The sequence below is a fragment of the Poeciliopsis prolifica genome, unplaced genomic scaffold, assembly GCF_027474105.1.
Source record: "Poeciliopsis prolifica strain line A6 unplaced genomic scaffold, Auburn_PproV2 SCAFFOLD002, whole genome shotgun sequence".
NCBI classification, from domain to species: domain Eukaryota; kingdom Metazoa; phylum Chordata; class Actinopteri; order Cyprinodontiformes; family Poeciliidae; genus Poeciliopsis; species Poeciliopsis prolifica.
In genome coordinates, this window is record NW_026562377.1 from 16,370,727 (window position 1) to 16,390,051 (window position 19,325).

General features: G+C 37.7%; 1 protein-coding gene across 2 annotated transcripts; it reads right to left on the bottom strand.

Moving 5' to 3' along the window:
• Positions 1 to 2,354: 2,354 nt before the first annotated feature.
• Positions 2,355 to 18,405, bottom strand: mier2 (mesoderm induction early response 1, family member 2). 2 transcript variants are annotated; one of them, XM_055049487.1, is made up of 12 exons: positions 18,369 to 18,405; positions 14,284 to 14,452; positions 11,774 to 11,887; positions 11,359 to 11,461; positions 10,731 to 10,810; positions 8,829 to 8,898; positions 8,499 to 8,644; positions 8,229 to 8,310; positions 6,984 to 7,078; positions 6,749 to 6,879; positions 6,207 to 6,349; positions 2,355 to 5,002 (listed from the first exon to the last, which is right to left on the bottom strand). In XM_055049487.1, exons 2-12 carry the CDS (start codon positions 14,302 to 14,304, stop codon positions 4,584 to 4,586), a joined length of 1,404 nt encoding a protein of 467 aa, XP_054905462.1. In that variant the 5' UTR covers positions 14,305 to 14,452; positions 18,369 to 18,405; the 3' UTR covers positions 2,355 to 4,583. The 2 variants fall into 2 exon arrangements, with proteins under 2 accessions (XP_054905462.1, XP_054905454.1); XM_055049479.1 differs by lacking the exon at positions 18,369 to 18,405 and adding an exon at positions 17,781 to 17,889.
• Positions 18,406 to 19,325: the final 920 nt, after the last annotated feature.

Below are 19,325 nucleotides of genomic sequence, written 5' to 3' on the forward strand. Positions count from 1 at the left end.
CAGAGTGTTGCTTTAACGAAGGAGTCAGGTTTTATATCACTTGTATAATTTGACATAAAGGGACAATGTGAGATTGCATTTGTTAGGGATAGAAACCTTAAAAATCTGGCATGCGTTTGTCTCCAGTCCCATTTACTCTGTTCCCTATAAATAAAATGTACTTGAAATGTCACTTCATCAGTAAAGAGAGTCCCTCCGTGTTCCAACACCGATGGACTGAACCCGTCTGTCTGTCTAGGTTTGCTGGAGAATATGGACCAGCAGCATCCTGAAGACGAAGGATCACAGCAGACAGGCCAGGGAGAACGCTGGGAAGCAGAACTGGGTTATAAAACAAAATCCCAACATTTCATTTGATCCCAATTGATCTCTTATCCCCTACCGAGGTTCTTCCTTACTTAGAGTCAGGAGTGGGGTGACCCTGAGGAGTTGCAGACAGAAGACAGCACACTCTTTGCTTTGTGATGACCCAGACGAAGGTCAGCAGCAGGTTAATAAAGTTGGTTTGTCAGCATGAGGCATGTTGCTGGAGCCTCCACATGACTAAATCAGAAAAACAATTTTATGGAGGAGGGGCACGGATCCTTAATTAGTGTAATTTGCCATTTGCCATGAGCAATGTGGTGAACACTGCCAACGCATGAAGATGTTTTACTCAGATGAAAACAGAACAGAAGCTTTTGGACTTTGTGAAAGAAACGACACGCGCAATGAAACTGGCCCAGTTCACACACCCAACACACACCAACCCAAGTGTGAAGCACGGTGGTGGCTGCATCATGCCGTGCGGAAACATTCTTTAGCACACGCAGGGAAGTTGTTATGTTGATTTAAACAGAGGGCGTGGCTGAACCAGTTAGACTAAAGATGCTTTGAGAGCTTGAAGCTCTCACAGAACAATGACCCTAAACATTCAGTCAGAGCTACAATGGAAGTGACTGAGATTCATAGAAGTCTACATGCAAGTCTGATAGAGAATCTGTCGCAAGAGAAGAACATCGTCACATGGGAGACGATGTTTTTCAATCTGACTGAGCTTAAGTAAAAGCAAAATTTTAATTTTTCAACCATTAGATATGTGAAGGTTGAAGGAACCGACCCCTAAGAGTTGCAGCTGTCGTTGCAGTTGACATTTAATCTTTTTTTGGAAAAACAAACAAAAAAAAACCAGACAATAAATGTCCTGCGTCATTTTCCTTCCACTTTACAACACGCACTACTTTGTGTTGGTCTGACACAAAAAAACCGCAATAAAATACATTGTAAGCTAAAGTTGCAACATGACCAGATGGGTCAAGGTTTGCGGGGCGTTCTTTAGCGAAGAGCTGCAGTCGCGGTTTGAACAAAATTAAAAGACACTATTTCCCTCCCGTCATAAAAGGGGAGTCTTAAAAAGCCTGCGGACTGAGAATCCAGAATTAGCATGACTTAACAGCAGCTTGGCTCCAGTCCTCAGTGACCCTGCTGCCCCGCAGGCGTGACCCCCTCAGCAGCAACCATTTGCATGTTGCATCCAGCCATGTGTGTGAAGCCTGGACTAATAAGTGTGCACTGACACTTGATTCTGTTTGCATGAGAAACACCATGTTTATCCCCTTCAAGTAAGTTAGTTCAGCACTGTGGAGGTAAGCAGATAATCTTCCACACATGCACTCTGAATTGCAACTGTCATTTGACTTTTGCACATTGAGCAAAGTGAATTAAATAACCTGAAATCAAATTGCGTGAAGGGTTGCGTGAAGCGGATTAAACAGTGACATTTACAGGAGAATAAAGGCGGTAAGAAGATGAAAATTGTTTAGTTCAAACTGAGACTTCTCTGCCCTCATGTGGTTGTTTCTGTTAGAAACAAGCCCTTTACAAGCTCTCATTTTTGCCTGTGAAAATAAGACAAAACAAAATTTAATAGTTTTGTCCTATTAAATAGTTAATAGGACAAAGCTATTTTGTCCTTTTAAAATAGTTTTAATAGGACAAAAACTATTGTGTCCTATTAAGAGGACAAAATAGTTCTTGTCCTCTTATGGATTTGTTCTCATTTCAGATGATCAGAACAAAGTTGATATCAGATAAAAAAAATAAAATATATATATATATATAGATAGATAGATATCTATCTCTCTCTCTCTTTCTCTCTCTGTCTCTATATATATATATAGATATATCATCTAAAGAGAAATCATCTAAAGAAGCATCCAAGCCTGGTTGTCTCTAAACTCTGTGATGATGAAACCAGGATGACCACCTTTCTAAATCAACAACATGAAGCAACACCAGAAAAATGTCATAGTGAGACAAAGTAGTAGAATATTGATCTTAGGTTATTTTATTTTCAGATGGAACCAAAACTTTCTTAAACGTTTCTAACTTTCTATTGACGAACCAAGATGTGGGATTCTGATAAGTCTTACTAAAGTAAACTGAATGGTGAAACTGGATTAAATTGTGATTTCTATCTTTGCAAAATGAAATCGTTTTCCATTCTTTTTAACCTCTCCATCCAAACTACGTCTTTCGGTAAAGGGACCGAATGAAGCAAATGCCAGGACTCTGCAAGTAGATCAGATGACATCATTTCAGATTGATTTAAATAACACTACAGTTTAATGTTTACATGGTAAGTTTAATTTCACATTTTTATTTACAAAATATGTTCAAAAAGAAATATGATGAAAGTATAATTTGAATACACGTATGTACCTATATATATTCATAAGAACAAAAAGAAATAAAAGATTTCAGCTCGTTTTTTTTTTCTGTCGTCACCGTCTTGCCTCAACTTCACCTTTGTTTTTAAAAACAAAATAAAATAAAAAGACGGACTCTGATTTGAAAATGGATCATACAGCCAGTTAGAAAAGGAAATAAAAAACGAGTGAAGGCAGACGAAGTGAGTCCAATTCATCTGTGGAGTCTTTTGCACTTTTAAAGTCAGCAAAATGCAGCAACACGTAAATATAAACAATATGAACATGACTAAAAAAAAGGGCATTTTAACTCTTAATACCATTATTAGATAAATAAGCAAATAAAGTGTACAGACATTGCTTGTCCCAGTCAGACACGAACAACAAGTTTTACTCTACATACATTTCCTGAGTGCTGCTGTTTGTTTATTTTTAAAAAAAGTTAGCTTCATTCAGGCTTTTTTGTAATTCAAAAAGCAAACAGCAGGGATTGAAAACAAGAGCTGTTTTATGTTATCAATTAAACCAGAGCAATTTCACTCCTGAAACATAATCTGATGGAATAACGATCCCAAAGTCAATTAGCAAATGTGCATAACTCAGTTGTTCTTTTTTTTCCCTTTTACTTAAAAAAAAGAAAAAAAAAAAAAGAAGATTGGGAGTATTCAGCTCATAATAAATAAAGCCCAGACAGAAACCAAGAAGTTCAGGTTGGAAATCAAGGACAGGTCACTCCTTGGCTCAAAGGAATGTGAACCAAATGAAAACAAAGGAGAAGAGAACATCAGACCAGAACATTCATCCTTAAACATGAAGCCGTTCAAGGATGAGTGCTTCATTGAATGCCAGGGTACACAATGATCTTGAAGGAACTGAAACTGCACACGGAGACACAGAAGTCAGTGATACATGAACCTGTTTATATTGTGTTTGATGTAAAAAAAAAAAAAAAAGGAAAACAATGCACCAATAAGATTTTTTCCAGTATCCCTACTTCTAAAATTAAAGCATAGCTCCCTAATTTGTATCTGATTAACCAAAAATCAGATAAAGAAGCTGATGCCGACTCGTGCAGCAGAGATCATGTTGTTGATTGATGCACTTGTAGACAGAAAATTGCTCATTATTATGCATTTATTAAAATGAAAAAAAAAAAACAGATTTTAAAGGTTTTGACTTGACAATCAGGGTCAAATTTGTCTGAGTGCTCCAGCCAATTGATTCATGCATGTCAAGTACAATTTAATCAACTTCTTAAAATGGGTAGAATGAAAGCTTTAAGAAATTATAGAGCTCCTTAGTGTCTTCATGTTTAAAACAAATCTATATATACAATTTTGTTACAGGTTTTATTGTAAATTTGAAAAAGTTCTGCTAGAAAACACAACAGGCAGGGTGCAGGGAGAGGAGGGAAGATAATTCCCAATTTATGTTCCAGACAAAAAAACTTGCCAAGACTGAGCATCTGATGTGTGTGATGAAAACAACAGCAGCAATAAAAGTGATCGAAGAAAAGACAAACGAGTTGCTGGCTCTTTTGCCCAACTTTTCCTTCCCAGTAATAATGACGATAAAAATGAAAAAAGAAACTGAATAAGTTACGACTGTGAGAGAATGGATGCGATTTAGAAAACTGGTCTGCAGCTTTCATCCCCTACACTGTGCTTTTACAAATTGTAATTAATAGATATACACTCCATCGACGGTTGACAGGCATAAATTAAACACTCAGCATTCAACAACAGACGGACGTTGATGGTAAGGCCTCCTCCAGAGCAACAGCTCCAACTTTTTCAGATGTAAAAACTGTTTGACCAATTAAACATCTGTCTGCAGAGCGAGTAAACGGCTGATATATTTCCGTGTGCGTTCCACTCTGCCAAAATGTTAAAAGGGCTAAGGGTGCAGCAGGCTGCCAAACGCCTGGAAGCTTGATGAGAGAACGGCGGGGGAGGAAGCCGAGGTGGAGGGAAGGTTAAATTCCACCGGCGGCCTGCGGGAGGCGTGAGTCCCACCGCCTGCCGCACCGCAACCGGTGCCGTCAGAAACAAAGGGCCTGCCGTGCATCTGCAGGTGATAGAAGCAGGAGTTCAGGAAGCCGTGGTCGTCGTCGTCGAGGCGGTACGGCAGGTTTCCACGGCCCCACTCGGAGCACTGGTCAGAGGGCTGAGACTGGAACTGAACCGGAGCCAAGGGACGATTCGAGTCAGCGTCTCCAAGCTCGTCCACGGATGGGTAAGAGAACGGACAGTCGAAGAGCTGCTGAGGACATTCGTCGGGACACAGCTCGGACAGACTCATCACCAGCTCACCGTCTGGGTACAAAGAGACAAATTCAGATCCCGTCTGATCAGTAAAACCACCGGGGCTCATCAGACACTGTCTGTGATTCATAGATCATTAAATAAAAATATTCCATCAAATCTCAATTAAAAAAATAACAGCAACAATAAAACAAATGCCCTTCAAAGACTGTATGCAACAATGTTAGGAAGGGGAAGAAAATAAGAGATTTGTCTATTTTGAGAATTTTGTCAAATGACGCAAATATGAAGAAAAATTAAAATGACTTTATTCAGCTCTATTCAGTTTACTTATCTATCGCCAATTCACATGAATGAAACAAAAATATTTTTGCCTTACTTCAATCAGAGGATTACCAGTCATTTAAAAAAGAAAAGAAAGAGGGAGGAATAGCGAGGCAGATCATCAGAGGATAGCAGTGAAAAGATTTCAGGCTTCCAGGAAGTAATGAAATAAATATTCGCTAAGAGACAACAATCTGCAGCTCTTTAAACACAGGTTCGTAGATTCTGGAAAGTAACTAAATGTAGAGCCATAAAGGGCGTTATTGGCTTTTGGTGACAATGTGTGAGGAAACACTGACGCAGATGAAATTATTGTCATTTTGTAGTGACAATCTTTCTTAAAAACACATTGTAAACAACAAGAGTCAAGTTATTTGTTCTTTTTGCTGGCATTAGTTCACCCTGATTTCTTTACCTGCAGGCCCAGCCTGCTTTCTGTGGCGTGTGTGGACGGAGGTCATGGCTTTAAGAGAAAGCGGGGCGTTCGTCTGCGCCTGGGGCGGCCTTCTTCTTCTGGAGCAGAATGGCAACATGAACCGTGCACAGACAAACATGCACACCCAACAAACACAGACATGCATGCGTGCATGCACAAACAGAACAACACGCGACAGTGAGGATGGGAGAAAACAAAGGTGGGGAGACATAACAAAACATAATGAAGATGAAGCAAATGATGTGATCTCGATGCCCCCCCCAAAAAAATTAACTGAGGAATTCTGCACAATAAAGACCAAAAGACTGCATATATGACTCTTAATGCTGGAGGTTTTCTCTAACTTTTTAGAAAACTTCAAATTAAATGTTAATCGTCCTTGTACTTAAGTATTATCACATGCATGTTTTAATGACCTTCTGTGAGAAAGAGTAATTTTACATCAGAGCAAATTGAGTTTCACAGCTCATTTATTGATCTATTCCTGAGTCGTACCTTGTTTGTTTAGATCCAGACTTGTACTTGAAGGAAACCGGGACTCCATTTGTCCAGAGGTTATTGAGATCTGTGACAGTAACCCCAAGGAATTGTTGCTTCCCTCGAGATCTCCACCCTCTCCATCCTGGTCTCCATCCTCACTAAAATGCAGAGGCACAATCACTAATTATGTGTAACTTCAAAGTGTACACACACATTTGACACGGACACTCAGATGTAACTGATACTAGTAGGGAGGGAGAGAGTAGGGGACATGGCAAACCTATTGGTCATATATTATGATTAGGGCAAGCTATTTGAGTAATTATTATAACCCCCCTCCAACACCCAATTTTACAACAAAGCTATAATGTCACATTTTTCCCACTTCCAAGTTTTTCACTACCATTTGTTGGTCTTAAATTAAATAGAATTAATTTATAGAAAAAATGTTCCCAATATTACAAATAGTCCTTAACCGTCTTCCAGTTTTGTTTTTTTTACTAACAAACAAATTAGCGTCAATATTTAACCCAAGGCATTTCTGCAGAAGTACTCACATGTTCTCTGACTGCATGATGTACTTTTTTCGGCTCACCCTTGTGGCCTGCTGGGTGAAGAACATGTGGCGCTCCGATTTCTTCCACATGTAGTAATAAGCCACACACTCACCGACGGAGCGAGTTCGTACCTGCAGAGAAAGGTTTCAATCATTTTTAGAAACAAGCGTTTAAGACAATCAGTCACATTTTGAGGCTAGATTACTAATCAAAAGCTCTAAATTTGATCAAATACCTTATTAGCCTGAATGAGATGGAAGTTTTTCCCATAAACACGGTAGCCATTCTCAAAGTTCCTACACTCCTCCTCGCTCCAAGAACACAGTTCCTCTAAAGGAAGTAGGCACACACAGAACTGAGATCCTGCAAACTAGTTCAGGTTAAGCACATGATATTGATAACAAAAATCATTCACTTCCTGCTGAAAATCTACTGGCACACTTCTAAGCTAGAGCGTCACAACTCAACACAAACGTCTCAAGTTTTGTGGCAGAATAAAGTCACAGGCTTTGGAGAAAACAACATGTTTTTAGTGTACATGTACCATAGAAGTATAGCTAAAGAATAGCTAAAGTACAGTGGAAACTACTACATTTTTAAATTCACTTTCTTATACTAAATCATACTTAACATTTCCACGTCTTCTCCGTTAGGATTATCAAAATTTATTTGCACAATGGCAGAATTATTTTTTTCTAGGGTTTTGTTTTTTTAATTGAAGAGTTTACATAAAAGCAGCCCATCATTCAAACAATCTGGAAAAACCAAGTTGATGATGTAATGGTTTTGAAAGCTTCCGATAGGCAATAAGATTAGAAGGAGATGCACCCATAGATATATTTAAGGCATTACTTCAAACAAAATGATTCCTTGTGTGACATTATGAAAAATAGATGTCGTCATCATCATCACAACAAAAACCTCGCATGAAAATATTTACTAAAAGTAAATATTGCTAACGAAGACATTATCAAGTTTAAGCTTGGGCACAAACTGATGTTCCAAACGGTAAATGACATAATGTATACAGTCCGACAAGTTACAAAGTCAAACATCCTGTTATAAGACTATATAGTGTCATAAAGTAAAATTGAGCTGACTTTTTAAAATGGTCTCAATTTATCTTCTTTACATGAGACTTATTGTTCTATAATTTATTTTGAAACAGCGTTTTTTAATTCTATGCGATGCTGCAAGTCTGGAATGAGTTCCTGAAAAACAGCCAGAGAGGATTTTTTTTTAAACCCGTTAAACAGGTTATTCTTTTTCCTCCAAATGAATACAGCAGATATAAAACGCAAACCACCTTTCAAGCTGACGGACAGTCAGGAAGCAGATTATATGAAGCAAATGGTCACAAACATTAGAACGCTGCCAAAGTTTAACAGTGCTATCAGGTTTAGCCATGTGGTTCAATACGAGACGTTTTCATGAAGAGGATCGTACAAATCAGATCACATGACAACAGGAAGAGTCTTACCACTGAATACTTTCACATTGAAACGTAACCGTCTCAGTGCTTCTTCTGCATTGAAGTTGCATTTCACTAGTTCATACAGTGCCTGAATGTTGAGCCAAAAAGAAGGCAGAAATCAAAACTTCATTCCACATGACAAAAAAAAATTAACTAAATTATTCCAGTTCCTTTGGCTTGTTTAGCAAACCAACAGTATTATACACTTTAATGCAGTCACCTACAGCTGCTAGCAGTGCTGATGTGAATAGTAAAAATGCCACACTGATGATGTACCTGCTCATTGTCTTGGACAGTGGCCGTTGGGGTCCATACCGCCCCCTCCTGGCCGCCAAGTCTCTGTGCATTCTGCAAAAATTCCTCTACTTCCTGTACAGGCAAAACCCCGGGCCTCCACAGCAACTGGTCGCCATTGTTGTAAGCTGGGGGAGCGAAAGCAGAAAAAATTGGAATTTAAGAAAAAAAAAATGAAAATGATGAGAATGATGACAGCTCTGTGGGTAGAAGTCTCCGCTTTTATACTAAGTTTCTAATTTTTAGAATCTACAAATAAATATTTCTGGTAAAATGTCTACAAGGAGTACTCAACAAACAATCATTTTTCACCTCTCTCCTCAGATAAATGTGGATTTATTGGTGGGATTTTTGCTTGATACATGGAGCCGACCATAATCTCCTGTAGAAAAAACAACAACAACAATAAAACTGTTCAAATCTGAGCATTCACTATAAGACGAAGATGATCTTAGAAACACTGGTTTGAAGCAAAATTTACATAACAGTCCAAGAATCTGATAAGATGCAGTACACGTTAAGCTGCTTAATTTTAGCTAGATTTGGTCTATATTTGTTGTGGAAAAATGAGTAAAAGTAAATAAATGTGAAAAGCACATTTCTGACTGGTTCAGTACCATGCTGACACCATTTCAGATCCACAATATCACAAACTCATTCACGTCCAGTACACTTTGTGTTACTATATTTTAAATGGATCAGCTTTTCTTTCAGTGAGGAACAACTCTCACTGCAAATATTTGAAAACGTATCATTACAATGACTTTAAAAGTGATATTGGTAGGCAGTATACACAATAAAAATGATCAATAAAGAAATTAACAAAACCAAACACCACCATATTTTAAATAAAACTTGAAAAAAAAATTATAGAACAAACTAAAATTCAAATGTTGCTGACAAGTTTTTTGTGTTTCCACTGGTACTTTGTGTCTTTATGCAGAAGCACAAATTTGTTTTTCTTTATGTATATTTTAGTGACATTTCCAGCAAATAAAGATAACTGTTGCTGATAATTTGAGTATCTAATTGAATAAAAAATCCTAATATTTCACACACCTCATAAATACCAGTCATTTTAAAGTTACAGAGTCTAGAATTACATTTGGACTAAAAGGTGTAATAGAAAGTTTTCTCCTCTGGCGTTGCACCATGGGACATATTTTTGTTTATTGCTAGTGGAGGCTCACCTGACGTTTTAAATATGCAGCATTGTGTATTTGTAGATGCCTAAATATTTAGAGCCTAATTTTATTAATCTTTTTGTGATGATGGAGGTGTATAATTCAAAGTTTGAAGAGTAACACCTTATTTCCAAGTTGTTTTTGGTCGAAATTAATCTGTAAGTAAATAAGATGGCATTTTTGGAGGAAAGAAAATCATTACAAATAACACATTACTTGACAAAAGAGAATCTGAAGAATGAGAGGACTTCCATTCAGATATTTGGCCCACACTTCATCTACTGCTACATAGAGAAGGACTGACTCATTTATAAAAACAAAATCAGCAAAAGTAGCCCAAAAATTCCTATAAATGAGATCCAATGTTAATAATCCCATTACATATCCCATATCCCTGTAGTATGAATATCCAGTAAAAATTAGATACATTTCTCTTTGATATTTATCAAAATGGGAAATAGAAGAAAAACTGCTATTCAAGTATGGCAGATACAGTTTGATCAGTTCAATGTTCCTTCTCATTTAGAGGTGAAACTATGGCTAAAATATAAATACATGTGAAAACTGAAGTATACCAACCTGTGTTTTCGTGGAGAATTAGTTTTCTGTAAAATTCAATTTCATGTTTTTGTTTTTTTGTCGTTGTTTATAGTCACAGTAATTTAGCGAACGCAGGTGTGTGACAGAAATCTTTAATTTTTATTCTGCTGTTTTTTAAAAAGGTCCAAAGGACTGGGTTTACAAACTATCCTGTGGCTGGAAAACCAAAACCAAAGTACCGAACAAAAGTTGTACTTGGGTTTGTAATATGTAACATAGTTTAATGTGTTGTTCTCAACAAAAAAAATAAACTTGAATTGAATTTAAATCTTCACTGCTTGCATATGTAAAAAAACCCATATCACTATTTAGAACAATAATAAAAGGATTTAAAACACCTGGACGTGTGATACGTCTGAATGACTCCAGTTTATCTCGCCGCTGCACAGTGACCAACTCAACACGATATCATTCTGAGTAGCTAACTAACCTTGTGCTCTTCATTGGATGGAACAGAAGAATCATCAGTGTCGTCGTCTGATGAGCTGACAGTCGTCGCTTTGTAGCCGTCTAAAAGAGACAGAAACAGGATTATTCAACCCTGAGCAGAATTCCTCAAAAAAGAAAAACATTTCCAAATCAGCTGTGATGTCGAGCGCACTGAACACCTCAAATACTTGAACTGTTGATGGAAAAGCTTTCTTCACTGTGAGAAAAAATGTTAGAAATAAGTGAAGAGAATTGTCCAAATATTAGATGAGAAATTATTATAAGCAAGCAAAGCCAGGTAATAGTTTGGAGGTGAAAAATGTTTCCAAGGAACACATCCACAACTCAAATGACCAAACTAGCTGTTCAGAAAACTATGGAACATATTTATCTCTACAAAATAATAATCCAAATAGTGGTGTGGTGAGAAAATTTTTAGCTTCCTTTAGGGAAAAACAAAAATCTAATCTGTGAAATAAACATTATATATCAACGCTTCAAAAAACGTTTTTGACAGAAAATAACTATAGCTCTCTCATTTGAATAAAAAGGACAAAACCAAAAATACGTTTATCAACACTTCTTTTGGTGTGAAAATCTTTATGGGTAATTAATCCTGTGTGTATTACCCTGGAGGCTGGGCAGCAAATCTGAGGTGTTTGAGGAGGTGAGATCATAGGCTGACGCTTGTTTCTCTTTCTTGCCATGAAACAGGTCCTTCGTCTTCTGATCCTGTACAACACACGCAAAAAGTAAAACAACAATACTACAAAACTCAGCAGAACAATGATCAACCTGGTGTTTATTTGAAGCCATCTTTACAAGAAATTATCAAATGAACAAATGAGGAAGTGAAAATTTTATGTTGTTTTGAAACTGTCCTAATTCTTTGGTGCACTTCTTTAATATGATTGGCTGACTGCACAAAAATCATAGATAGCACAAGTAAATTGAGCCAATAACAAGAAACCCACAATCTATAGAGAAAGTAGTATAACAAATGAATAACAGCACTAATTGATGCATGCTTTGGCTGAATCTCACCTCATCCAGGGTCATATCTGGCAGAGTGGTGGTAATAGGACATGTTTCCTTCTGTGGATTGGATACTTGATATCCATACAAAGCCAGTAGCTCCTCCAAGGGAAGCTCACTGACCTACAGAGGCAAATAACAGAGAAAGGAGGAGGGAAAAAAAAATACAACAAATGTAATTTAATTCCACAAAACTGTTTCGTTTTCCTAAACAGCTGAAACATCACTTTTGAATTTCAGTTTCTCAAGCATATTCATGACTTTTTACAGAGTACAATTTGATGGAAATATTTTCACAATGTATGGCACAGAAGATTAATATATCAATATGTCATAAGTTTTTATTTTCAACAGGTCGATTGAGCCACAAAATGTAAGAATAGCTTTGGTGCAGAAGTGAGAAGTTGCAAACAAATCCAACACTATGAGTGGGAAGTTCAGGCCAGCAGCATTTCATGTTCATGCTGAAAAACTCCCAAAATACTGTAACTACAGTGAATGGAAAAATATATTTGTATGTAAATGAATACAGAGCCAGTCTTCTTTACAACATTACCTGTATTCATTTAGTTTTGCAGCTATTTATTTCAGCTCTGAAAACAGTCCAAATTAGGTGATTATTTTACAATATATTTAAATACATCTATATTGTGGCGCTTCATTTATTAAGCATGTGCAACCTCTTGGATTTAAGTAATTCAGTCTAAAGATGTAAAACAATATCCATGCATGAATTTTATTTAAAAGAAAACGCCAAACAAAGAATAAAATGCACATTATGCCAAATTAATGTCATGTTGCTCAGGTGTTTCACAGCAATCGGGACAAAGCTGTGGCTCCGTCATAAAGCTGACCAGAGCTGCATCGTCTTTTTTGGGTTTCCCATTCCTCAGAGAGTTGTGGATGATGGTGCTGGGAAATCACGGTCATTCCGCTCCACAAGTTAAGAGGCGTTGCTCAAGATTAAACGTAGAATTATGCGCCTCCAAACTGTGCAGCACTCCGATAACACACGGCAGTCCGTCGGTTCACTGGCGTGATTGAATTTTTTTTTGGGAGTTTGCATTGACCTAAATCCTGAGCCAATCAACGAAAGAAGTCTGCTGAAATTTCAAAACTTTTTGAAAAACTTCTGCTAAAATGGCTAAATACAGAAAAGAACAGCCCAGGTGAATTTCTCCTGTGGGGATTAATAAAGTGGTCATTCAGTCGCAGATGGAATGAAAATATCTGTATGTATTGGCCATAGGTACACCTACCGAATGTTGGTAACATTGATCATCACCTGCAAATACTGTTCAAATCCAATAAATTGAACGTACTTGCTTTCCATTAAAAATAATTATAATTTTTGAACTTTTTGTAGAACTTTTTTTTTTTTTCTGTTATTGATTCTGCAAGGAGACAGTTTTTTATTCAGTCATTTACTTATTTTAAATGAGCAAACTCATTTAAATTTTTTAAAAAACTGACATTGAGATTTTTCTTTATGGTCGAGCAACGTTTGCAGGACCAGTTTTCGTATTTGCCATTTCATACCAAGTTTGTAAGACAAATGAATTGGAATGGGTCATAAACATGGTAAAATTGGGAAAAAAGACACCAATACCACCATTGTGGTTATTATATAAATGCATATATTTTATAAAAATATTATATTGCTATTTTTTGTCTTTATTTTAAGTCAGAGTAAATAAATCGCTGCTGCGCTGGGAGGCATTCTGGGAGAAAATTACAAGTTTTACTTGCAGCTGGAAGGAGTTGTATATACTATTAAAAACAGGGTTATTTATTATTTTTCTGTGGGGTGCATCTTTTGTCTCCAGTCAAACATTATTCTCAGTGAAGAAACTAATGCATTTTAAAAAAAGAAAAAAATTATTAAAAAAAACGAAAAGACAAAAGACCAGCCATTGACAGGGCACAGCCTGTTGATGGCTGTTAAATTTGTCTTATTGTTCCAACTCAGATAAACTTTTTAGTTCGTCAGGAAAAATATAGATTGATTAGCTCAAAGTTATAATGACAACCTCAAGATTTTTCCAAAGCGGTGTTTTAAAAACTCAGGCCCTTCGCCAACACCATTACTGGGAAGACATAAAATCGCAGACACTATGCCAACAACAAGCATCAGGGAAATGATTTGAGACAGGAATCCTGATGCTAATTATTTGAAAAAGCCTTGATTAAAACTGTAATGATACTTGGGTCAGACTGGAAGACCTTTGATAAAACAGATAGTTTCGCCCCCATTATTTTATATTTACAATTTCAGGTTTTCCCCCCAGTGTATTATAAGCCTGGCGGGCCACCAGGCTTTACTTGAGCCCCCACAAGGCTGAGCATTGCTTATTTGTTTAACTCTTTTTTAAAATGTTTTCATTTTTTAAGACTATCGTTGATGTTCAGGTATTATTTGGGAAAAAATGAGTTCCAGTTCATTTCTAAAAACAAGCCTTAGGTCTTAAAAATGTGTCATAGGCACAGAAACATATTTTATGAGACAAAACCTGACTTACTGTTGGGGATTGTGCAGCCATTTTTATGGAGCGAGAAAGCTTCTCCTCCAAATCCTCTATGACTTCTTCCAACTGCTGTTTCTTCTGCTGAAGGCCTTCATCTCTGTACTTTGCCCAATCTCCACTAGGCCACAATGTCTCTGCTAATGTTCATATGCTTGTCGCCCACCTGCAAACACATATACACACATTTTATGGAAAAACTCAACACACAGTGCAATGTACACACAAACAGCATATGATTGATCCTGGTTCAGAACATTGTAGACAAACCAGCTGCTGCATTCTTAAAGCATCATTTTTTTAAGATCTGTTACCAACAGAGCTTAAAATATACAATAACACCAAACTTATCAAGTCAATGTCTTCACAGAAATGAACATGAGTGACAATCCAAAGTATTTTATATGCTACTGACCTACTCTGTACAGCTGTAACAGCTTAATAGCATAAAAGAGAGTTTATGAGAATATTGGACATTACTTAAGGAAGTGCATTTATGAGGTCAGACGCTGATGTTGGACAAGACTCAACTTGCTGTCTGTGCCCTAATTAATCCTAAATCTGTTTTGAAATGTTGACTTCCTGCTCCACACAAAGCAAGCTCATCCATACTTTTATGGACCTTGCTTTGGCCACAGTAGTTCAGTCGTGCTGAAGCAGGAAGGAAACGCTGCTGTCATCTTATTTGTAATTTTGGATCACTTGATAAATCTCTTGGTCAGACTGTAGAGAACCTGTTAGTGAGATTTTCTTCCCTAAGGGTGTTTTCACACCTAATATTCTGGTGGACTTGGCTTGGTTGGGGGCCAAAATTGCAACATTTGTTACATTTTAAGCTGCTGCAATTCATATTCACGCTGCACTGTGTCAAATGATCCAAACTAATTGAGAAACCTGATCTCCCTCCTTGCCTGTCATGACCAAGAACCGCAGAAGGAAACAACTCAAAAATCTCAGAAGAAGACAAGAGCGCAAAAATGAAGCACTATCATTTTAGTAGTTGTAGGATTTCTCTTTTTGTAAAGGACTAAGAACTATTTCTCCCCTAGTATTAGACTCTTTTGTAGTTGTTTTGGTTCTATTGACCCAGAACGGCCTACACTATAGTCGTTTCCTGCTTTTGTAGCGACCTACACTCCAAAAGCAAGAATCCAGATATGCATTCGAGCTGCGCCACAGTTCACTTTAATCAAACCGAGACCTAGGCTTTTAGGCAGAGCAGTTTGCTTTTTTGGTCTACGTAATAGTTTGATTGCGCATTCACACCTCCTGAAATGAACCAGACTTTCAAGACAAATGGACTAGAGTTTGATTTAAACAGACTAAATTTGTCTGGTGTGAATGTGAACATGTCCTGTATAAAAGTCTGCATTTTCAGTCGCTGATTCCTAAATATTTGATATTTTGATACTTGCATTATTTTGCGGGGTTTGAAAACAGGTAAGTTTGCTCAGGTTCTAGAGTCCTGCTAGAGGCCTAATTATGTGATTCAGATGTGTTGACTCATACACTCGTGAATCTAAGAGTTTCACCACACTGGCCTTTGAGGACCTTAGTTTGACAGTGCTTTACAAGACACCCATGTTATGTAACAAGACAAACCCAATTTGGGACAGATTATAAAGACTTGGCTGCAGCAACTGCACTGGTCTCGAGTGTCAGCCATCCTGACTTGTCCTTTACGGATAGCTGTAACAACAATTAAAAAATGAACAATTGTAGATTGTGAAGCTTGTTTTCAGGTAGATCAGCTCAAAACGTCCATGCTAAGCTGCTTTATTATGTGTTATCTTCAGACAAAAAGATTACACAGGGGCACATTTGAGGCATGGTGTCAAGGAGGACAGAAGGTGCCACTTTATTTAAAAGCTCACAAAAGGAAACATCTAATCAATTTTTGGTGCTGCTCCATTTTCCCAAACCAGCATCAGCCAAACTCTGCTAGGAGAGTTTGCTAGCCAAGAGTTTTTTTGTCATTACACCATGACTGGAACAACAGAATGAGCCCAGAATAGTTGTACTGTATGAGCAAGGTCCCCCTCCCTGAAAAAGATTTCAAACCGGAATGTTGCAAAAGGCTGAAAAGAAGTCATCAGTCAAAGAAACATGGTGCAGCAGTAGAATAATAGAACAAGCTTATTTTCATTCGAGAATCTGAAGATGTCCAGCAGTGTCATCGGGTCACAAATGGCAGAATCAACTGTCCAACAAAGTCTGATCAAGAGACCTTTGTGGAATTGCCATGGATGAATTATCCTGAAGATCAATAAGGGTGAATTATTATAATGAGAAATGATGGAAGACATTTATGAATCAAGCCATGTCATCAAGGAGGCTTCTGTGGAAGGTGATTGTTCTGTACCAATCAGAACAGTCTTCAGTGCAAAGAAAAACAAGATGTCCTGGATGGAAATGTTCTGTCTCCACAGAGAAACCAGCATCATCAAATGTGTCTGAGATTTAGGTAGGCCCATATCAACATAATATTTGGGATTAGTTTGGCAAGATGTGTTTATTTATTTTACAAAGGAGCTTCAGTGCATCTAAAGTAAAATGTAGAAAATGATACCAAAGTCAATTATTTAAAACCTTCCTTTTTTTTGTGCCCATCTTTTCTTGGCAAAAAACTTGAAAACAAGGAAGTGAAAAAAAAAACTTGCTTTATGTATGCAATGTGGATGTGGTTGAGCATTAGCATACACATTCAAACTCAGGAGTCAGAAAAACATCTCAAAACATATAAGATGCAGTCATTCATCTCCAATTATCAAGAGTTTCCATTCTAATTTTTAGATACATCTCTGTTTCAACACAAATAAATCCAGTGAATGGCTCAATGCCAGACTCAATGACATCCAAAGGTTTGCTGCATAGAAGCTCTTTGTGACAGGAGCTGTGAACACTTGTTATAAGGCGTTTCCGATTAACCCTAAATGAGTTTCAGCTACTGCAGAAGGTTTTCACCGACATAAACTTAAGCAGGGGACACACTGCTCAACTCTCAGACTCGACACATTTAGAAAAACTTGAGCGTTTACACCAATAGACTGATTTCTGAACTGAGTTTTCTGTTGATCATTTCCAGCATTTCATTGGCTTCCTTTTTCAAAAGATGTCAGTTTGTAGGATTTTGATCACATCTGTTTAACATTTTTGCAAAGTTTAGATTAAACTGAAGATCAATCGAGGTGATAAATCACAAAACAAAAGTGCATTCCTCAAATAATGAGTCAAGAGTAAAACTCTTTCTTTTTTTTCTGACTAAAAGTAAGAAAATGGTCTATTCTCTAAGCTATAAGTTCATTATGTTTCCTGCTGGGAGGGATATTTTTCTACATAGCCAGTTGCGGGCCTTGTGTTGCACCTCTTTTTACAATCAGTGTGCATAACTAAAAAAGTAAAGAAAACTTTGGGAACAGACACTATAAGGACCCCCAACAGCCACATCCTTAAATCAGATAAAGTGCCAGCAGTTCCGAAATGTCACAACCTACTTTAAACGACACAAAAGGTCCTGTGAGAAGCTGCTTTTTGTCCCCAGCCCCATCCGGCGCTCTGTCTGACCAGGGGCGCTTTCCTGCGACTTGGTGCTGAACATCTCTTCCTCCACCCGGCTCGCTGCGAGAAGGAAACTACTAGTTTACAATGTTTCCGAGAGGCACGGTGGAAGTTCACCGCCGCCGAGCCAAGTCATGTCTCCAAAACTTTTCAACTCGACGCCAGCCTGCCGAAGAGGAGGCACCTGGAAATAGTTCAGCACCACCGCGTCGAACCCGGCCCCGGGTTCCCCCATTGTTTTCTGCTGCCGTACTATCAAGGCGGAGAGGGGGAATGGCTCTTTAACACCAAGAACGCGGAGAGAGACGATCTACGCCGGAGAGGCTCTCCGTTTCTTTCCCCCACCACCACCTCAGCTCAGCTTCCCGGTGCTAAAATGCCTCGTAGCTCCCTTTCAGCCGCCGCTCGGCAGCCGGAGAAACCCTCGGTCACACCGGGAGCCGTCGGGGTTGACATTGGTCCTAAATTCGGCGCAGTTTCTCTAACATTACGGCTCATTAGATTCCTCGTTTTCGCTCACTTACCTCCGCCATTCCGTTTCTGCGCAAGCTTACTGTTGCCCGGATGTTGTATGTCTGCTCCTCTGTACAACTCCGTTTATTGCCGCAACGACTCGGCGAGAGCAGCTTTGCCTTAACTTTGTTTGACTTAACTCCACTTTTTATAAGATTTGTTGTTTTTTTAATTATTATTATTTCCATGTGGCAAATAATTATTTTTTTAATACTTATGTAAAATTGTTTATTTGGAAAGACACCTACAGCGGCCGCGACTTTCAGTATGAACTGAACGAAATCATTTGAAGCACTTAACATTTTATAACATTCAACTTAAAGCAGTTTATATATATATATATAAATAAGAAAGTTTAGAATTAAAATCCGTTTTGCATATTGAGCAATAAAACAAGTTCATTACATTAAACTCTCGTTTCTTCTGATTTTCTACAAAGTTTAAACTGAACAATTTTTTATTGCATGGAAATCTATGAGACTTAAATGTTCAATTTGCATTTAGTGCATTTAGTGCAAATTACACCAGATCCATGTGGTTTGAAATTTTGAAAAGTAAACTATAGATTATGCTGTGTTCACAAACTCAACATGCTCAGAGTAGATTAAAAATGCCATCCTTCTGAGACCCTGCTCATTAATTTTGTGGACATTTTGTTCACCCTACTGTATAGGACATCCTGGCTTTCCAGTGATGCGTCATGTGATAGGCTTATATGCTGGGAACTCACTTTCCCCAATCAAAATGGACAGCTTACCAGCAACCACATTTTATGAAGACAGGAGAGGAAAGTCAAGTATTTTTTATCTTTAGCAATTTTCCCCTGCTGTATTTGTATTTATTTACATGTTTGTTGACAATATTTTGAGAGAATTAAGTGATTTTGAAGAGTTTCATCTAGGCTTCAGAGCTCATCGTAGCACTGAGATATCAATACTAAAGGTCACGATGGATGGATGGATGGATGG

Excerpts from the sequence above, each read along its gene's own strand:
- mier2 (XM_055049487.1), bottom strand. The coding sequence starts at position 14,304 with ATGGCTGCACAATCCCCAACA. Across the intron at positions 11,462-11,773 it reads CAGATATGACCCTGGATGAG|GATCAGAAGACGAAGGACCT; the intron begins GTGAGATTCAGC and ends TGTGTTGTACAG. Across the intron at positions 5,003-6,206 it reads TCTGGATCTAAACAAACAAG|ACGGTGAGCTGGTGATGAGT; the intron begins GTACGACTCAGG and ends CTTTGTACCCAG.